This window comes from Podarcis cretensis (assembly GCF_951804945.1).
Source record: "Podarcis cretensis genome assembly, chromosome: 8".
NCBI classification, from domain to species: domain Eukaryota; kingdom Metazoa; phylum Chordata; class Lepidosauria; order Squamata; family Lacertidae; genus Podarcis; species Podarcis cretensis.
In genome coordinates this window covers 53,284,806-53,302,813 of record NC_137177.1, presented here as the reverse complement: position 1 = coordinate 53,302,813, position 18,008 = coordinate 53,284,806, and the positions used below count along the sequence as shown (strand labels likewise).

General features: G+C 45.4%; 2 protein-coding genes across 7 annotated transcripts; one reads left to right on the top strand and one right to left on the bottom strand.

The window, feature by feature from the left end:
* Positions 1 to 8: 8 nt before the first annotated feature.
* SPATA33 (spermatogenesis associated 33) lies at positions 9 to 3,915 on the bottom strand. Of its 6 annotated transcripts, none has more exons than XM_079988964.1 (3): positions 3,792 to 3,915; positions 1,615 to 1,764; positions 9 to 316 (listed from the first exon to the last, which is right to left on the bottom strand). In XM_079988964.1, the coding sequence occupies exons 1-3, from the start codon at positions 3,829 to 3,831 to the stop codon at positions 114 to 116; spliced, it is 393 nt and encodes a 130-aa protein (XP_079845090.1). In that variant the 5' UTR covers positions 3,832 to 3,915; the 3' UTR covers positions 9 to 113. The 6 variants fall into 6 exon arrangements, with proteins under 6 accessions (XP_079845090.1, XP_079845092.1, XP_079845089.1 ...); XM_079988966.1 differs by having other exon boundaries at positions 3,742 to 3,899; XM_079988963.1 differs by having other exon boundaries at positions 1,615 to 1,767; positions 3,792 to 3,882.
* A 132-nt stretch (positions 3,916 to 4,047) lies between these two features.
* On the top strand, positions 4,048 to 15,929 carry CHMP1A (charged multivesicular body protein 1A). Its single transcript, XM_079988941.1, has 8 exons — positions 4,048 to 4,392; positions 5,707 to 5,980; positions 7,928 to 7,947; positions 9,290 to 9,367; positions 10,223 to 10,369; positions 12,151 to 12,279; positions 13,725 to 13,912; positions 14,390 to 15,929. Exons 2-8 carry the CDS (start codon positions 5,974 to 5,976, stop codon positions 14,409 to 14,411), a joined length of 591 nt encoding a protein of 196 aa, XP_079845067.1. The 5' UTR covers positions 4,048 to 4,392; positions 5,707 to 5,973; the 3' UTR covers positions 14,412 to 15,929.
* Positions 15,930 to 18,008: the final 2,079 nt, after the last annotated feature.

Here is an 18,008-nt window from a genome sequence, read left to right as displayed (position 1 = left end):
AGGATTCATTGTGGTGGGATTCCCATTTATTGAGAGGGGGATCCAGGACTGGGCTGCTAGCTTCCCTAGATGGTATCCATCACACTGAGTGCTGTTGACTCTCCACTGTGCACTCACTGATCTCTGCTGGTTCTATAAGCGTCTACAGTGCTGGGCTTCGTGTGCACACTATACGCGCCAAAGTCTTCAGTGTCCCGGATGGTTTTTGTTTCGGGGATTTCATCAGTATAACTGTTCAACAGCACTTCCTCCGAGGGCCCAGTCACAATGATCTTAGGAATAAGCCTTTTCTTCTTGGCAAGTTTATCAGTAGATACTGCAAGGAAAGAAGGAAATATCAAAGTGCTGCATACTGGGCTGGGGTATGGACCTTCCTAATATCAAAGGGATGCAGTAATTGTCTAAGACAGAACTTAGTATTTCATTTTCAAAAAGAGCTGCCAAGGCCAAAATCTGCAGGAAGACTCAGCTTCTGACATGAAACCTCCTATCGGATCCTAAGTGTGATAAGTCTAGTTGTGGACACTCAAGACCTGCTGTGTTTGTTCCCTCCAAGGCAGGAGCAGGTTAACTTGGTATGATCCAACTCTCACCTGGCTAGCAGTTTAAACAGTAATACTTCTTGGCCCTTCCTTGGATACCGGGGGCTGTCATGATGAGCTCTAGTTTTTCAAAATGTACCACTGCACCACTGCTACCAAGGCCTCAAGAAATTTAGTTTGCTTCATTTCCAGCTGAAGAGTGACATTGACAACCCATATAACTGGAAGTGAGGTGATGCCCTAATGATGAAGAATAATAGTTGCACCAGGACTGCAGAGCTGAAGGGAAATATGCTTTTGTCTCTGCCATCAGCCAGGGAACAAAGGGGAAGTGGCAGGCTGCACCTCTGCCCTCCCAGGAAGATTGCCCCAGTAAGGTGAAGACTGGGCCAGAGAAGGAGCAGCTGCAGAGTATCTTTGTGCTTCACCCCTCCCTCCTTCCCAGGAGGCTCCAACTGCATTTGCCCTTGGAATTAAGTGGGTAGCACTCTGGCCAAGGGACAAAGTGCTGCTGGGTTGATGGGGGGAGGGCTGGGTATTATTGCACTCTACTGCAAATCGCATTGAGAATCTTTCAGTAAAAAGCAGGGTATAAATCTTTTAAAGAAATAGTAACCATTTCTCATGGTTTTGTTTTGTTTTTTTGTTTTTTAAAAATACTGTTGCAGACTCCAAACCCTCGAGATAAGGTGGGTTAGAAAAAATAACCTTATAGCCTATGTTGCTAGATGCATGGCTTCACTAAGTACATGTACACAGTGGTACCTCGGGTTACATACGCTTCAGGTTACATATGCTTCAAGTTACACACTCTGCTAACCCAGAAATAGTGCTTCAGGTTAAGAACTTTGCTTCAGGATAAGAATAGAAATCGGGCTCCGGCGGCACGGCAGCAGCAGGAGGCCCCATTAACTAAAGTGGTGCTTCAAGTTAAGAACAGTTTAAGAACGGACCTCCAGAACGAATTAAGTACTTAACCTGAGGTACCACTATATCTACAAAGGACTACTGAGAACATGCGAATGAGATATGCCATTGCTGTCACTATGACCCACTGTTCTCCCTTCCTCACCTTCTACTTGCATAGGATGTGGCACAGGCTTCTTTGTTGGTTTACCCGATGTTGAAGGTTGAATGTTTCCATACATATGCTGGCTCTGTTCTTGGAAGCTGGGCTTGGGTTCTTTGACCTTGCTACCATCTATATTTTTATGAACATGAGCTGCTAAGGAAAAATACAAATATTAAGAATGGAAAAGGAGACAGGTGTAGCTCAAGGGTAGAGCATAAGCTTTGCATGCAGAAGGTCCCAGGTTCGGTTCCTGGCATCACTAGGGAAATGTCCCCTGCCTGAAATCTTGGATTGTTGCTGACAGTTATAGACAATGCTGAGATATGTGGACCAATGGTCTGACTTGGGATAAAGCACATTCCGATGAAATTAGGAAAAAAACCCCTAAATAGAACAAGCAATCTTTTATCTTGCCATTTGCTAGCTCTTTGCCAAAGACCAGCAGCCAATCAGAACATGAACACCTTATAAGATCAGACTGAGGGCCATCAGTGATGATGGGAGTTGTAGTCCAGCAGCATCTAAAGGGTCACAGGTTCCCTGCTCTAACAAGTGCACTGCCAGGCACTGGCTTAGCTACTTCAAGGAACCCATAAGCAAGCCATGAAGGGAACAGCCTTCCTCCCTTGTTGCTTCCCCCTAGGAAGACTCTCTCTGAATGTGGACACTCCATTTAGCTGTTGTGACTAATAGCCATTGATTGACTTCTCTTCCCCCACAGATCTAATTGTCATTCATTTCTCTGAAATCAAAGTAAGTTGTACACTTATTCCCCACCCCCTACAGTATTTCAAGAGGGTTCTTTGTGCTACAGATATTATAGAGGGCTTACTCAATTGATGAAGACAGAGAGAGATCCAGAACAGGTTAAGGATCAATAACATGGGTGCTTCCAGGCTAAAACCTCCCCCAAATAACTGTGATGCTAAACAGGTACAGAGCCATGCTACAAATCTGCATGTGCTGATTTATGCATATATATGCAAATATAGGAAATACTAGAATTTCACAGAAGCCTTGCTAATTAGTTTCCCATTCAGAAAACAAACATATCAAGCAAGACCTGCTGATCTGGTTCTACAAACATGACATTCTAATTGTCCTCACTGAACTTTAGCTTTGTTTGTTTTATGATACTGCTGTTAATTTGTTTCCTATTTATTGGCCTTGTTTTTATGGATTCTGTAATTTGTGTATATTGATATCTTTTTTCTGTAGATTTGAATTATTAGTTATTTAATTGTCTCACACTCTGATACTGAAATATCCAATGAAGAACAGAATGTATAAATGCTTAGGTCATGTCCACACCATACATTTAAAGCGGCCTCCCCCAACAAATCCTGGGAACTGTAGTGTTTCCCTCACAGAGCAATAATTCATAGCAACCTTTACAAATTACAGTTCCCAGGATTCTTTGGAGAAAAGCTTGTGCTGTAAATGTAGGGTGTGTTAGAAATAAAAAATAAAAATGAGAACTTGTGGGATGTTGGACTTTTTATCCAACCTAGTTAGTGGATGGGATTAGGGACAGAGAAATGAGGGTGGGGAAGAGGCAGGCATTATCTGACTGACTGTTCTTTTGAACTAAGTGCCTGATTCTTGGCATATTTTCTGAGAAGAAATTCCACCAATTTCTGCAGTACTTGCTTCCAGGACCGAAGCCTGAAGATGATTGTAAATGTGCAGCAGAATGAAGTGGTAATGGGGTAATAGAAGGGAATGTGCTACATTTTGTTGCAGGTAGGGAAATCACATTTCTGAATGGTCCCTGACATTAAAAAAAACCTGTCCCTGCATATAAAAAATTGGCAGATCAGGAAGGAGATTGGGATAGAACCTTTCTCCTTGATGTGTTTGTGTTCTTACTTGCAGAGGAGCTTTCACAAATGTTATCTCCTACTTGCAGCCTGAAGTGGTACCAATCATTCTACCACCTCAGGATCCTACCACCACATCCTGCTGCCTGTGTAGTGTCCAGGCTGCCTCAATCTCTCATCCAAAATGGCATCTCTCAAAACAAAAGGAGTATCAACTCTCCTCCCCCAACCCACTTCATTTACAAGCCAAAGCCATTAGGCTGGCTTGACCTCATTCTGCTCATGCCAACTGTTACCTGGCACTAACCTGAACCCTTCTTGGACATCATTCTGTAAAGAGGAACAAGAACATTTTACCTCCTCCCACATCTTCATGTTTGCTGTGAGACCCCCCCATAGATGAGCCTACAGTCCTTGCTCCCCCAACATTGGCACTACTCCATCCTTGATTGCATTGTCTGGGTCCTTTTGTGACTCAGCACCAACCAGCGCCATCATCATCAAAGAAGCAGCACACCAGATGCACAGCAGGAGGGGGCTGATTCAGCTCAGGAAACGACTCCTGTGATATCCTCCTCAGGACCCTTTACCTGTGGCAATGTATGGGTGCTGTAAGAAAGTACAGGTTTCCCTCTTTTTTCTGCCCTCTTTTTCTCTTGGGCTAATTAATGTTTGGCATGTTTTCTCCCACCACCATTTTATATTTATTATATCCTTCTCACCATATTCAAATGATTTTTTCCCCTTACATCCTCAGACAAAACCATCTCAGGAGAAGTTAGAGTGAAGAGTAATAGATATTGAGCCACTCTCATCATGGTTGGGAGGCATCTCCCATAGGCAAAACCTAAATCCCCTTCACTGCACTACACTGGCTCTAACTTTTCTAAAGTGCTCTGACATTTTTGGAATTTGCACTAGGATGGTTTGGATGTTGCAAGATTCTTGGTGATGATAGGTAAGTGCTATTGGGACAGAGTAAGGGAGCTCCCCTATTTTCCCATTGTGGGTGACCCTGAAGAACCCTCCAAAACTGTTTGTACCATCAACAGGTCATTCCGCCAAGAAACTTTTTCTAATATTTAGCTACAGTGATGGAAAACAAAGATGCTCCATCATCTATGTGCTAGCCCATGGGTAGGCAAACTAAGGTCCAATCACCTTCTCAATCCGGCCTGCGGACGGCCCAGGAATCAGCGTGTTTTTACATGAGTAGAATGTGTCCTTTTATTTAAAATGCATCTCTGGGGTATTTGTGGGGCATAGGAATTCGTTCACCCCCCCAACAAAAATATAGTCCGCCCCCCCACAAAGTCCGAAGGACAGTGGACCAGCCCCCTGCTGAAAAGATTTGCTGACCCCTGTGCTAGCCCTTCAAAAATTTGAAGATGGCCTCTGAATATTGCCTCTTAACCGTCTCTTCTCCAAGTTAAACATAACCAACTCAACCTTTTCTCATCAGACTGGTTCTCCAGACACCTCACCATCTTTATCTCCTTCTCTGGAAATGTACCAGTTTATAAATATCCTTCCTCCAAGAGAAAGTTGGCCATATTCTTCTTAAAAAGAAAGATGATCTTTAAATTCTAATAGTAGTAGTAGTAGTTGTAAATTTGCATGGTGGCAGACAGCCCTGCAGTTTGGGTCAAGCTGTCACACAGTAGAGGAACCCACCCAACCTCACCTGTTGAAGACCAGTGCTCTAGACAACACAACCTCATCTTCACCAGTCAGTAGAATGGGGATAATTTTGCTGCCGCTCACTTATGCTCCAAAGTTATGCTGCAGTTAGTGTCATACAACCAGCAGAAACATTCTAAAGAGGCAGTCCAAGCACAATGTGCATGGTGCCGAGCTATGAACTGGCTCTATCCAAGGCCAATGTCTATTTATTTGGAAAGCAATGGTGCCTGAACACTGAATTTGCTCCCTTTCTTCTCCCCTTCATTGTCTCTTCCTTTTGTATGTGTCAAATATTTGTTAGTTTGAAAGCCATTCTGGAGTAGGAACCAGTCTATTTTTTGTCCAGCCCTAAATACACTATTTTTATCCTAATTCTTCTATATACAGCCCTAAATACTTGATGATGATGGGAATCATCATCACCGTCAAATAATACTCAACAATAACAACAGCAATATGTAAAAAAAATAACAACCGATATGCAAATAAGATTTATATCTGCTTCGTGCTTAAATTACTCCCAAGCTGTGCACAAGCGCTTTCCCCCGCATCTCATCATCTTCGTTTTCTTTCTCCCTCGTTGCCATAGGAACCGCCACCTACGAGTCTTGTCATGCTGGTCGTGCCCACGAGTGAATTTTTGTAAAGTCTACGCATGCGCCAGCACGGATCCGGTGAGCGAGACTGCGGCGCGGTGAGAAAGATGATGGCGGTCGTGATAGACGGTCGTCTCGCGAGGCGTGGCTGAGATCGCGTTCGAGGCGACGCGGAAGAGGCTGGGGAGAGAACCCGGAAGTGGGCGAGGAGGGAGCCCGGAAGTTTTGGTCAGGGGAGTAGACAGGGGACTCAATTCAGAATGGACGGTAAGGCAGCTCTTTCCCCTTCTTCCTCGGGTGGGTGGGGGATGGAGCGACTTAACATTCAACCCTGATCCAGGCTGTGGGGACTTTGGGACTGGAGCCTTGCCTACAATGGGGTGGGGATAACTGGGAAGGTGAAAGCGGGGTGGGGTTCCTGGGGGTGGGGAAGTGTATAACAATGAAGCCATCAAGACACGACTTTAGCATTCTCATACCCAACCCCCTGCCTTCACTCCCATAAAGTAAGTGTGTGTGTGTTTGTGTGTGTGCATATGCATATATATTTATACATATAAGCACACACCCCTTGTGCATGTGAGCTGGAGGTAAATTCTCTCGAGTTGTTTAGAATGGATCTGGGTTGGGGATATCTCTCCAGGATGCCTTCCTGCCTGCCTGTTAGAGTTGTTGACTTTTTCTCTCCCCTCCGTCCCCAGGCTCCTGCCTCACGCACATTTGTCAGGCAAAGGTTCACCTGTTCAGTTTCTGGCACAAGTGCCTTCCTAGAAAAGGAAGCTGGCAACCTTATTGCCCCCCAAGACAAGGCAGTCAAGGAGGGGAGGGGAGTTTATTTTTCTTCTTCCTTCAACTAAAGGCAAGTGGCTACTTGACACGCAGGCAAAAATCTATCTGCTGTGTTTGGTATTTTGAAGGAATGCTTCCCCTTCCCCATCAAATTGTTCTGATTAAATGTCTGGGGTGTTTGTTTTGCCTGCAGAGTGTGTTTAGGCTAACTTAATTTTAGTCATTTAGTACAACTTAGTACAATTCATGGATTGCATAGGTTGTCAAGTCTGACCACCTTGTCGTATGTCACAGGGTTGGACTAAATAGTGTATTGGATATGCCTTGTGATTTTGTCGGAGACAGAGTCAGATGTTTGGCTTTGATCTTTGATATAGCCCACTTTCATTACTCCTGCACTTCACTCACAAATGACTAGGTAATCTGGATTGTGTGGTTTGTTTTAAATATGTGGCACAGAGGTTCCTGCCTAAGGGCAGGGGGTCAGGCAGTGGTTTTCTAACCCATACTAGAAAATATCTATTGGTATTATGATATGCCCTAGGGATGGAGCCCTGTGGACAGAAATGTATGCCTGTGAGAGGCATGTTTGCATTGGCCAGAAACTGATTTTTCCATAATAATAATTTTAATAATATTTTTATTATATGTACCCTGCCCACCTGACTGGGTTGTTCTAGCCACTCATCTGGCTGGCAGTCCTTTCAAGAGAATCATTTCTGCGAGCCAAATAAGACTGTATGTTTAGAGTCTTCAAAAGGGGATCCTTTAACAAGCAGTAACGTATTTTCCTCATTTCTTGTATGCCACTTCCTGTTCCTGGATGCCAGACAGGTGACACAGTGTATGAGCCAGTTACCTGGGTGGCCTAGTGTTTGATCGATTTCCCCTCACCACAGAGGTAGAACAGGAGTCTCCAGCTAGCAGTTATCCTCCAGGCAGCTTGAGAGGCCAGAGTACAAAGGAAAATGATTGCCTTGGTTAAAGTTGAGTGTTGAATTCTGGAGAGAGAAAGTGATGTGGTACTTTGAAAGACTGGCTTACTAGTATATTGTCACATGATTAGTATATAGGCTATAAATGCATGACAGGTCAAGAAGTTGGGCTCCAAGGTGGAACGATTCCTCCTGTGAAACTGGGGGACTGGAAAAATAGAATGATTTTTAGCAGCAAATGTAAAAAATGTAGGAGCTAGTTCATTGTATAGAGATGAATGTATTTCATATTCCTCATGTAAAGTTGCTAGACACAAGGTGCTTAGCACAAAGGATTTTTGTTGCTCTATGGGAAGGGTGTATTTAATGTACCCAGTTTGGACCTCTTTGGGCTAGAAGGAATGTTTGGGTTGGTGGAAATTTCAGTCAGTACCCTTCATTCTGAGACCTTTTTTCTGAAACCCAACTATTGTCATATTTCTCTTCACAGATACACTCTTCCAGTTAAAGGTGAGTGCTGGACACTATGAAATGCTGTTTCTTGTTGCCAGCTAGGGCTTCACTATTAACTATTCTGCAGCAAAGTATAGAAAAGGATGTAAATTTCTTTTTTAAAAGTATACTGTACACAGTGCAAATGCTGAATTATTGAGAGAGAATTTATTTATTTTGAAGATTAGTACCCTGCTTTTCAAATGGATGGTCTGCAAGGAGGGTAACAATCCTCAAGACAGCTGTATGTGCATATTTTTTTTTTTTAAAAAATCACCATTTAAAAATGCACTTTTTTCATGATGAACTTATGTAGGTAGCACCTACGTTTCTGTCTGGAAGTATTGTCTTCCTTGGACAGAGAAAGCACCTACTTTCTGGAATGGCAGGTTATTAGTTTGTAGTTGTGTATGAGACTCTGGGATGGGCAGCTCCTGGGGACCACTCTTAAGCAGTGGGAAGTTTCACTGACTCAGACTAGCTTTCCCCACAACTCTCCATGGTGCATTCAGTGCAGGTGGCTTCTATTCTGTCCTGTAAAATTTATTGATACTCTACAGTATGCCAACCGCTTGGTATTGTTTCTTTGTAGACTCTGAATATGCACACAACTTAAAAATTACTCAGGATGTATTGGTTTAAAGTAGGGAGACAATGGCCATTTCTACCTCTTGTTTCTGTACAAGAGCCCTCCTGGACCAGACCAGATGCCTGTCACACAGCAGCCAACCAGATGCCTCTGAGAAGCCCCTAAGCAGGACACGAACACAATGACACTCTCATGCTCATGATCCCCAGTAATAGTTATTTACTGGAAGTGATATAACCCTCATGACTAGTAGCCATTGTTATCCGTTTCTCCATGGATTTGTCAAATCATCTTTTAAAGTCATCCAAGTTGGTGGCCAGTACAATCTCTTGTGGTAGCCAGTTCTATAGATGAACTGTGCGATGTGTGAATATTCCCCCCCTTTCATCTGCTTTAAATTTTCCACTTTTTAGATTCTTTGGATGACCCTGGGTCTAGTATTATGAGACGAAGAGAAGAAAAACATGATCTTCTTTTCCCACCTCTTACATACATAATTTTACAAGCCTTTGCTATATTTTCCCTACATCCCTTTACTTTTTTTTTTTTTGTAAACTAGAACACCCCAAATATTATAACCTTTCATCATAGGGGAGTTACTTTAGCCACATATGGCTTGTCTTTTCTTCACCTTTTGAGGTCTTGCACATACTTTTTGAGATATGGTGACTAGAAATGTACAAATAGCAAGTTCTTCCCTGTGGATATCTCCTCCTCTGGAGATGTTTTTCGGCCTGCCTACCTACCTACTGTGTATATCATTCTCTCTAGTTTACAGCCAAGCAGCTGGAGAAGCTTGCCAAGAAGGCAGAAAAGGACTCCAAAACCGAGCAAGCCAAAGTCAAGAAGGTAATAGAAACAAATGCTGGTGAAGAGAGTAACTGCCAGATGTACCTGGAAGGCTGACTGCCTCTCCAATCAGGAACTCCGATAGCAGCATTTCTGCTCTCTCTAAGCCTCTTTGCTTACACACTGTGGCTCCCCATTTGAACATCAGGAACCAGTGCCCCTCCAGATCTTGTTCAATTCTAACTCTTATCAGCCCCAGTCAGTATGGCCAGTGGTTTAGGATGATGGGAGTTGGGTCCAACAACATCTGGAGTGCAACAGATTCTGTATCCTTGTTTTAATTGTTTTTGTTTTAAGGCTCTGTGTTTCCTGTGTCTTTCTGCTCAGTGCAAAGTTTTGGCTCCCTTAGTTTCTCCTTCCTATGCACATCCTCTCTGTGTTTTGCTGCGTTCCATTTCTGGCAGAGCCTCACCTTCCTCCATAACTGATCTACTTGTCTGTATCTGTCTTTAGTAGCTCCATTCCTGAACATGTTTGTCCATTTTCTTGTTTCTTCCTTCACTCCTGATTTCTTTGTCTAGTGCAGATTGTAAGTAAGGACCTTTCTACATTGTGGGCACTACATTGTTGCGCCACTAAAAATGGAGAGGCATGGAGCAGTCCTTATTTAGGGAAAAGGTTGGCCTAGCAATTCTGCGCCATGTATAGAATTCTTGATGTTAGGAGACACTGTTTGAAGGTCACCTTCTTGTTTTGGCCAAGCCATGCATATATGTTGTCAGGTGTGGGGCAGGTAAAGATGCAGCTGGCTTGAAAGGTTTTCTGGCTGATTGGCAGCACGTTTAGAGCCCCATGCAAGTGCTCTGATTCTGGTGAATTCACCCTGAGCATCTCCCCATTTTTCTTCTGCTCCAGGCCCTTCAACAGAAGAATGTGGAATGTGCCCGTGTCTATGCAGAGAATGCCATTCGGAAGAAGAACGAAGGCTTGAACTGGCTCCGTATGGCTTCTCGAGTGGATGCGGTGGCCTCTAAGGTCCAGACGGCAGTGACTATGAAGGGGGTAAGAAGATGCACTTTGGCACTGGTGTTGAGTATCCACAGTCTAACCTGGTAGATGCTTCCTCTCCCCTGCTGCTTAAGGCTACAAGGACTTGCCTTTCACATTGGCCATGTTTGCACATAATGTTTACCAACATGGTGTACAGCTTCATGACACCCAGTGAAAACCCCCTACTTTGTCTCACCAAGGTCTCCTGCCCCTCTCATTGCTTTTTTAAAAATCACATTTTTTACCGTAGGCATTGCTGGGCAAGGTGGGTTGATTTACATCGAGATGATATAAATCACAGCCATTTTGTGGTGGTGCCCATGCCAGTTTCTCATATTTCCATAACCTTCCCCCACTCCAGTCCATCTGAAAAAGTCCACACTTCACCATTCGTCAATAACAAACTATGGCTTACTGGGAACGAGCAACAGACTGATGCGCTCTCTCAGTCGCACCTGCTTCACTCCTCCCTAGCAAGAAACAACATTGAGCTGGCTGCTGTGTGGTTTAATGTTCAAGCCAGTGCTTGTGTCTTGTTTCTCTCCAAACACACCATGACTGGTAAGCCATGAGCAAACCTCAGCTTCCACATGTGATTTATCTGGCAAGAAACAAATCACCAGCACCGCTTAGCATGTAACACTAAGCCAGCTGCTCCATGGTTCTGTAAAGGGGCACAGGGAAGGAACCGGGCAGGATGTCTGCGCAGCACGCAGAGTAATTTATTATTTCAGGCTAGGGTGTACCATTACATGAAAACTGAGCTACAGTTGGACCGACAGCCACCCATCCAGCCAGGTGTTGTCTGTCTTGGTTAGCAACAGATTTCTAAGATCTCTGGAAGAGTCCTTTTCCAGCCCTACTGCCCGAGATCCAATCTGCAATTTAATCCATAATGTTAAGTATGTTGTTATTGGCAAACATGCTCATTTGACCCCTGGGTTGCTGACTCTTCCTTATCCCATATTGGTATGTGAGCAGAACTGGCTAGTATGGTTTGCTCCATTGGAGCCCTATGGGCTACTTTGGGGCCTCTTACCCACTCTACCTCTTTCCACTCCGCCCATTTTTTCTCTGCTGCTCTCTATTGCCCCCAGCATCTCAATCCTGGCCCCTCTTGACTTTTAGACCTTGAGTCTGGGCTTCCAAGACTGAAAATGATGAAACGGCCATTGAGGTCTGTCAGCTGAGGACCACCTTGGTTGTGACTTGTGCTTCTGGAACCCTCATTCCCTGCTCATTTGACACTTTCTGCCCCCTGGCCTTTCCTGTCGTTGTTGCTCTGAGGGACATAACTCTTAAATCAGTGGTGGAGAACCTCCAGCTTGTGGACCTAATTAGACCTACCAGCCCTGCCCATTTGGCTAATGGAGGTCACTTCAGCCAAGAAATGCCCATCTGCTCTGGAGCAGGTAAAGAGGCAGTGCAGCTGAAATGAAAGCGGGTTTGCAGGCACTGCTGAGCAGTCCTCTGTACCACGTTTTGCAAAGGCTGATCAGCTGGTTGATGACACTTGCAAAATACAGGGCGGTGCACTGGCCTGCGCAGTTTGATTTTAAACTGTGCAGGCAGAAACGGCACCTGGTGTCATTGTGATGCCAGGTGATTGACAGCCCACATGTCAAATTTGGCTCATGGGATGGGGGAAGGGGAGAATGCATCTTGTGGACCAGATTCAGTTTCCCACACTTTATTTAAGTCCTCTTCATGTCCTGGCTCCAGGTCTCTGGGCAATTCCCTGATGGGCTTCTGCTTACTTAATGTATGAGACATTTTCTGACTCTCTACTGCAGGTGACTAAGAACATGGCCCAGGTGACGAAGGCCTTGGACAAAGCGCTCAGCTCTATGGACTTGCAGAAGGTCTCCGCTGTGATGGACAAGTTTGAGCAGCAGGTCCAGAACTTGGATGTTCACACTTCGGTAAGGGCTGTTTGCTGTCCAGGGAGAACAAGGCATATGTGCTGTAATGCTATGGGTGGTGGGATGCAAGACACCTTAAAACTCCTTATTCCAGTAAACCTGTTCTGTCCCCCCCCCCCCCCCCGTTTGCCTATGACTCCTTCTCCTTCCATCTACCCCCTCACTGCCAGATATGGTGAAGTTCCATTGGAGTTCAGACTTCTGCTGTAGGAAGTGTGTAAAACACTCTTTTTTTAGCAGTATGTATGCTCTGGTCTGGAGTTTGGAATGTAGGAAGCTGCCTTATACCGAGTCAGACCACTGGTCCATCTATCTCAGTATTGTCTACACTGACTAGCAGCAGCTCTCCAGGGGTTTCAGACAGGGAGTCTCTCCCAGCCCTACCTGGAGATGTTTGGGATTGAACCTGGGCCCTTCTACATGCAAATCAGATGTTTTACTGATGAGCTATGGCCCTTGGATATGGGCTAGGGCAGGAGGAAGGCGCAGAATGTAAATGAACAGCCCTTTTCATGTATGCTGTGTGTTGGGTCTGCTAGCCTACTGTTTGGTTGTGCACAACTCTTCCCTGCCTGTGTAGAGGAAGTGATATTGTGTGTGTGTGTGTTTCCCCTGCTCTCAATGCAAGCTTCTTGTGGAAGGTACATGTTGGGCCTTGCTACTGCTGTCGCCCTTCTACGGATTCCAGTAGGAATGGGGAGAGAGCCCCCTTCATTTTCTGTCCCCAAACTGCAAGGGGAAAAGGAAAAGATTGCTGGGCTTATTGGTGGATGGCAGTAGCACCTTCCCTTTTTTATTCATAAGTAATTTTTATTGATCTCAAGAAAACAAAATAGAGAAACTTCAAGTAAACATCATGGAATCCAGCTGCAGACACAGATTATAGAATACTTAGTACCGACTAGCTCACAGCAAATAATTAAATTATCTTGAAAGAGTCGTTAACAGTTTTGTATGATAACTAGGCATCAGCAGAACTCCTCCAAAGCGATGTGTGGATATTGGGAGGGCCTGAGAATTTTAAGTCCTTATTGTTAAAGAGGAAAAAATAAGAATCACAATTTTTCAAACTGATCTTTCTTCACTTCACTTCTTGCCACTTGTCTGTGTTGTGTAAGATGTTCAGACAGGACTATCTCCCAGACAATGTTGAGCCATGCCTCTGTCGTTATACATTACTTCCAATGTTGAGCAATGAACATCTGAGCCACCACCAGATGTTCATCAGTGGGGGACAGCAGTAGCACCTTCCTGCTGCAGGGAGATCTGGAAGAAGGGGATGTTTTGTGCTGGACACGTGTGTGGGACAGCAGGAGGAATAATTGCCACTGAGAAGCAGGCCTGTTTGTTGGGACTGCACCCATTTGCTTCTATAGTTTTGGGGACATATTCTTGTGTTCTGTTTCCTCCCTCCTTGCTAAGGATCTGTTTTGTGGTCCCCACAGGTGATGGAAGACTCCATGAGCTCAGCCACTACACTGACCACACCCCAGGAGCAAGTCGACAGTCTGATAGTACAAATTGCTGAGGAGAATGGCCTGGAAGTCATGGATCAGCTGAACCAGCTGCCTGAGGGGGCCTCGGCGGTGGGAGAGAGCTCTGTGCGTTCCCAGGAGGACCAGCTATCGCGAAGGTTCGTTGCCACCCAAACATGCCCATAATCATTTTGTAGGATTCAAATTCCTGCTTCTCGGCCAACAACAGAGACCCAGGCCTGGCAGCTTTAAAAATATCTAAGGTTGCCATATCCTGGTAGTAAGTAGCATCACTCTTCTCTCCCCAAAACAGCTGGTTTTGGGGAGCCAAGAGGTTTTCAAAAGTATTTTTTAAAAGCTTTATAAAATTAATTTTTAATGCAAATTTAAAGAAAGAAAGAAAGCTTAAGGGCAAACAACCCTAAGGAACAGTCTCTAGAAATAGCCTGACAAACATGCTCCGTGGCTGCAGAATCTTCTCTGATGTGGCAGGAGGGGAAAGAAGGCAACACTGAACAAGAGCTGTAATACATTTTTGCAATTCCCCATGGTCAAAACTAAAAAGCCAGCTCTTTTCTGTACCTTAAAAAAAGCCTTCTTTTTTCATTTTCTATTTCTCCCGTGTTCCTGTCCAGGTTGGCTGCCCTGCGGAATTAACCCTCTCTACTCCCCCTAATGGACTGTTGCTTCTGCCTTGTTCAACTATGATTTGTGGACTTCCTGCGGGAGGCCCCTGGCCACCCCGTCCTATGGTGATTGGAAGGAAGACTGGTCCCTCGACTCCTCCAGGCTTGCTGTGTTCAGCAATGGACTTTAAATCCTCTCATGGTGATGGCAATTTACTCTCTAAAGATAGTGGCAGCAGCAAGCACCTGTGCATGAACTTGCCTAGGCTTGGCTGGGATGGCGTGATTGGGAGGCAAATTTATTGGTATGGTTCTCCCCCCCCAAAAAAAAAACCCCACCAACTTCTTTTTTCAGCCCACACTTCCCCTCATCCTCTTGTGCCTGAAAGTCACTGGATGAAAGGAACAGGAGCATATAGCTCTTAGAAATGATTCAGGCAGAGCCCTTGCAAGACTTAAAACCTTTATATCTGGAACCTGTGTCTAGTGTGTGGAGGCAGGTGTGCTGTTTGTTTCTCCTAATATCAGTCACTTCCTTGGCTTAGGGCAGCCTCCCTGACCTGCCCTCCAGATCTTTGGACTACAACTCCCATAAACCCCAGCTTCTACAGCTGATGGGAGTTGTGGTCAAAAGCATCTAGAGAGCACTAAGTCAGGGAAGGCTGTTTTAGGGGATGACTTGTGGAAATTGGAATTGTGCTACAAAGTGAGCTTGTCGAGAGAATGGATGTGTACCTTTCTCCCCTCCCCCGCCTGTCTGTTTACATACCATTTTGGATTTACACACCATTAAGTGACCTTTGAAACTAATGTTCCTTTATTCTCTCCCTCCATTACACACACAGAGAGATAGATTCATTTGGTGATTCTGCACCCTGTGATTCTTCTGCTGGCCCTCCTAAGAACTCTTTGCTCATGTTCTGCATTTCAGTTCATCCTTATCCAGCATGTACCTTTCCTCAAACTTCTGGAAGGCGAACCCTCATGTACAGAGATGCTTGGGTCTTTATCCCTGATTTGTCATATTGGAGAAGTTTGCCTCTTGGTTCCAGAGCAGCTCTTCCCCCTGCGCTCTCACTCTCTCCCCACCCCCTTTCAACAAGACTTGGGACCTCCTAATACTGTGGGTGGAAACGGTTGGGCTTAACAGGATTAGGTTCTTGTCTTCAGTGGTGTTGCTTTGACCTTTCTACCAGAGCTGATGTCAAGAGAGCAAGAACCTCTTTGGTCTTAGAGCTCACCTCTCCTGTAAGAAACCACGCTGTTCCACTTTGCTGCTGGTATTTAAAATGAGGTCTCTCTCCTCCCACCATTCTGTCTCTGAAGGGCCTGGCCTTTATGCTTGTGCTGTTCCTGTTCTTCTAAGCCGCACTTTGTGGGGTGGGGGGTGGGAACAGAGGGCGTGTTTTCATTGTGAAAGGCTTGTTGGAAAGGGGTTATGGAGTGCCACATCCTCCCAGCTCATTCTTGGGAAAAACACTGCTCTGTTTTGCCTTCCTCCACCTCTAGTTAAAAAAAAAAATTAAAGCGTATGCTGTTGTTTCTTTAATGCTGTTTTAAATAAATTACTCTCCAGAAATAGGGGTGTATGGGGTTTTAGGGGAGGGGTAGTACCACTGGGGGAACACACACATCATGCTCCTTTTGGGGTAGTTTGTCTACCTTTGGGCCCCACTCTGCACTCAGCTCTCACCTGGGACTCTTAGAAGCAGTCAACATGCAACAGCGGTCATGCCATGGGAACGGCTTCAACTGGGCAGCTAAACCAGGTATCCAATGAGTCTCAAACTCTCAGTAAGTTAGGAACTTCCCCTGCATTCAAAGGCAGGCTCCAGTGGATTGGGAGGATGAGATCAATAGTGGGTCCAATGATCAAGAAAGTGGTTTTTGCATGTGTTGTAGAGGGAAGTGAGGCAGATGAGATTTGTCAACCTGGGAAGGTACCCAAACTAGGAGAAGGAGAACTCTGCTGCCTTGCAAGGTGTCTTTGAGGGAAGAAATGGCTACCCTACACAAATCTGGAGTGGAGTCTCTAAGATGGTTAGATGATGCCTTGTACACCACCTTTTGGCAACTCCTGCAGTCAAGCAGGTGCCAAAGGTATTGCTCTGCTTTCCTTTGGACCACATCAGTGAGGCCGAGAGGGGGGTCTTATGGGCAGCCCAGTACCTCGATACGCACTGGCCAGGCCTGCACCCCAGGGAGGTCACTTCAGTACTGCTAATGCAGTGATTTTAATTCACCCCCAGAGGTACACTCCATTGTCTCTCAGTCTCAAGGCTGGCAGATGCCAACAATCTCTGGAAATCAGTAGGTGCAGTTAGGTTTACATAGGTTTCCTCACTCTTGGAGCAAGCTGGGACAATGAGTGGATAATCCTGCCCTTGGGGATCATACATAGAGGAAAGGAGGGTTACAAAAACTAAGGTCGGTGGCAACGATCAGCCAGATTAGGCACTGCCTGAGAGCCCCAGGTGCTCAGAAGGGTCTCCTGCCCTGTCGCCATCCCTGCCTTCCCTGCTGTGGCCCCAAAGCTGCTCCTTTTGAACGAGAGCAAAGTTTGATTCCTATCCACAGTGTCTGCCTACCATGTTCAATTACTCAGGAGGCCCAATGCTTCATACTTCATTTTGTAAGAAAAATTGTTGCCACAGGGCAGCTTACATGTCTGCCAATAGGTGGCCATGCCAACTGCAACATGATGAAAGAGCAGCAACTGCTGTTCTAGCTCTTATGGCTGAGAATTGGTGTCCGAGGTGAGGGCATGGAATTGAATTTGCATCTTCTGAAACACAGCATGGCTCCCGACAGTTCTTTCTGGTGTTGCGTTCCTCCCCCTGGTCCAAAAGTGTTGGTAAACTCTCTATTGCTCCCTCAAATTCTGTGTGGTTCTGCATTAAACAGGTTTGCCACAGGAGGGCTCCCTCCCCCAAGGAACTTCTTGCTTAGTCCAGCTTTAGATGTGCTTTAGCTCCGGCAAAGGCTTTAAGGGGGTAGGGGCCTTCTGGGGTGATTGGCCTGGGCACACTTTCCTTGGGGCGGGGGCTACTCACACCACCCTCCCCAAGCCAGCCTTGTGCGGCTTTGTGAGGCTGGTATCTGATCACATCCCATTCTTGGGCACTGCCTGGTCAGATTGTCAAAGCAGTGGCTCAGAATTGGGGCAAATAAGAGACCAACCTGGCCCCATCCATTGGCCAGAGAATGAGCAGATGCAAGGAGCTGGCCTCCGCACTCTCTGCTCCCATTGCCTGTCATTCTGGGACTGTAGAAGCAAGGAGAGAGGATGCTCTGGCCCCATCCGTCATCTGCTAAAGGAACAAGAGCTAGCAATTGCTATTCAAGGACCAGCACCAGCAAGGGGAGATCAGCCTGGCCATTTTCAGACCACAAATGCCAGCTTATTTATGCAGCTTATTTCTCTGGCTTTAAAATAACATTCCTTTCATCTACCTTTCCCCTACTCTCCTCTCATTATTTTTTTTTTACTCTGCTTTGGGAAATGGCAACTGTCTGAAAAGTGGAATAAAAATAGCAATAATAATCACAGTTGTAGTCTGCATCAAACCCACAATTCATTCCTTACTCATTTAAAAAAAGAAGCTTCCGCTTCTCGCTCCCCACCCCC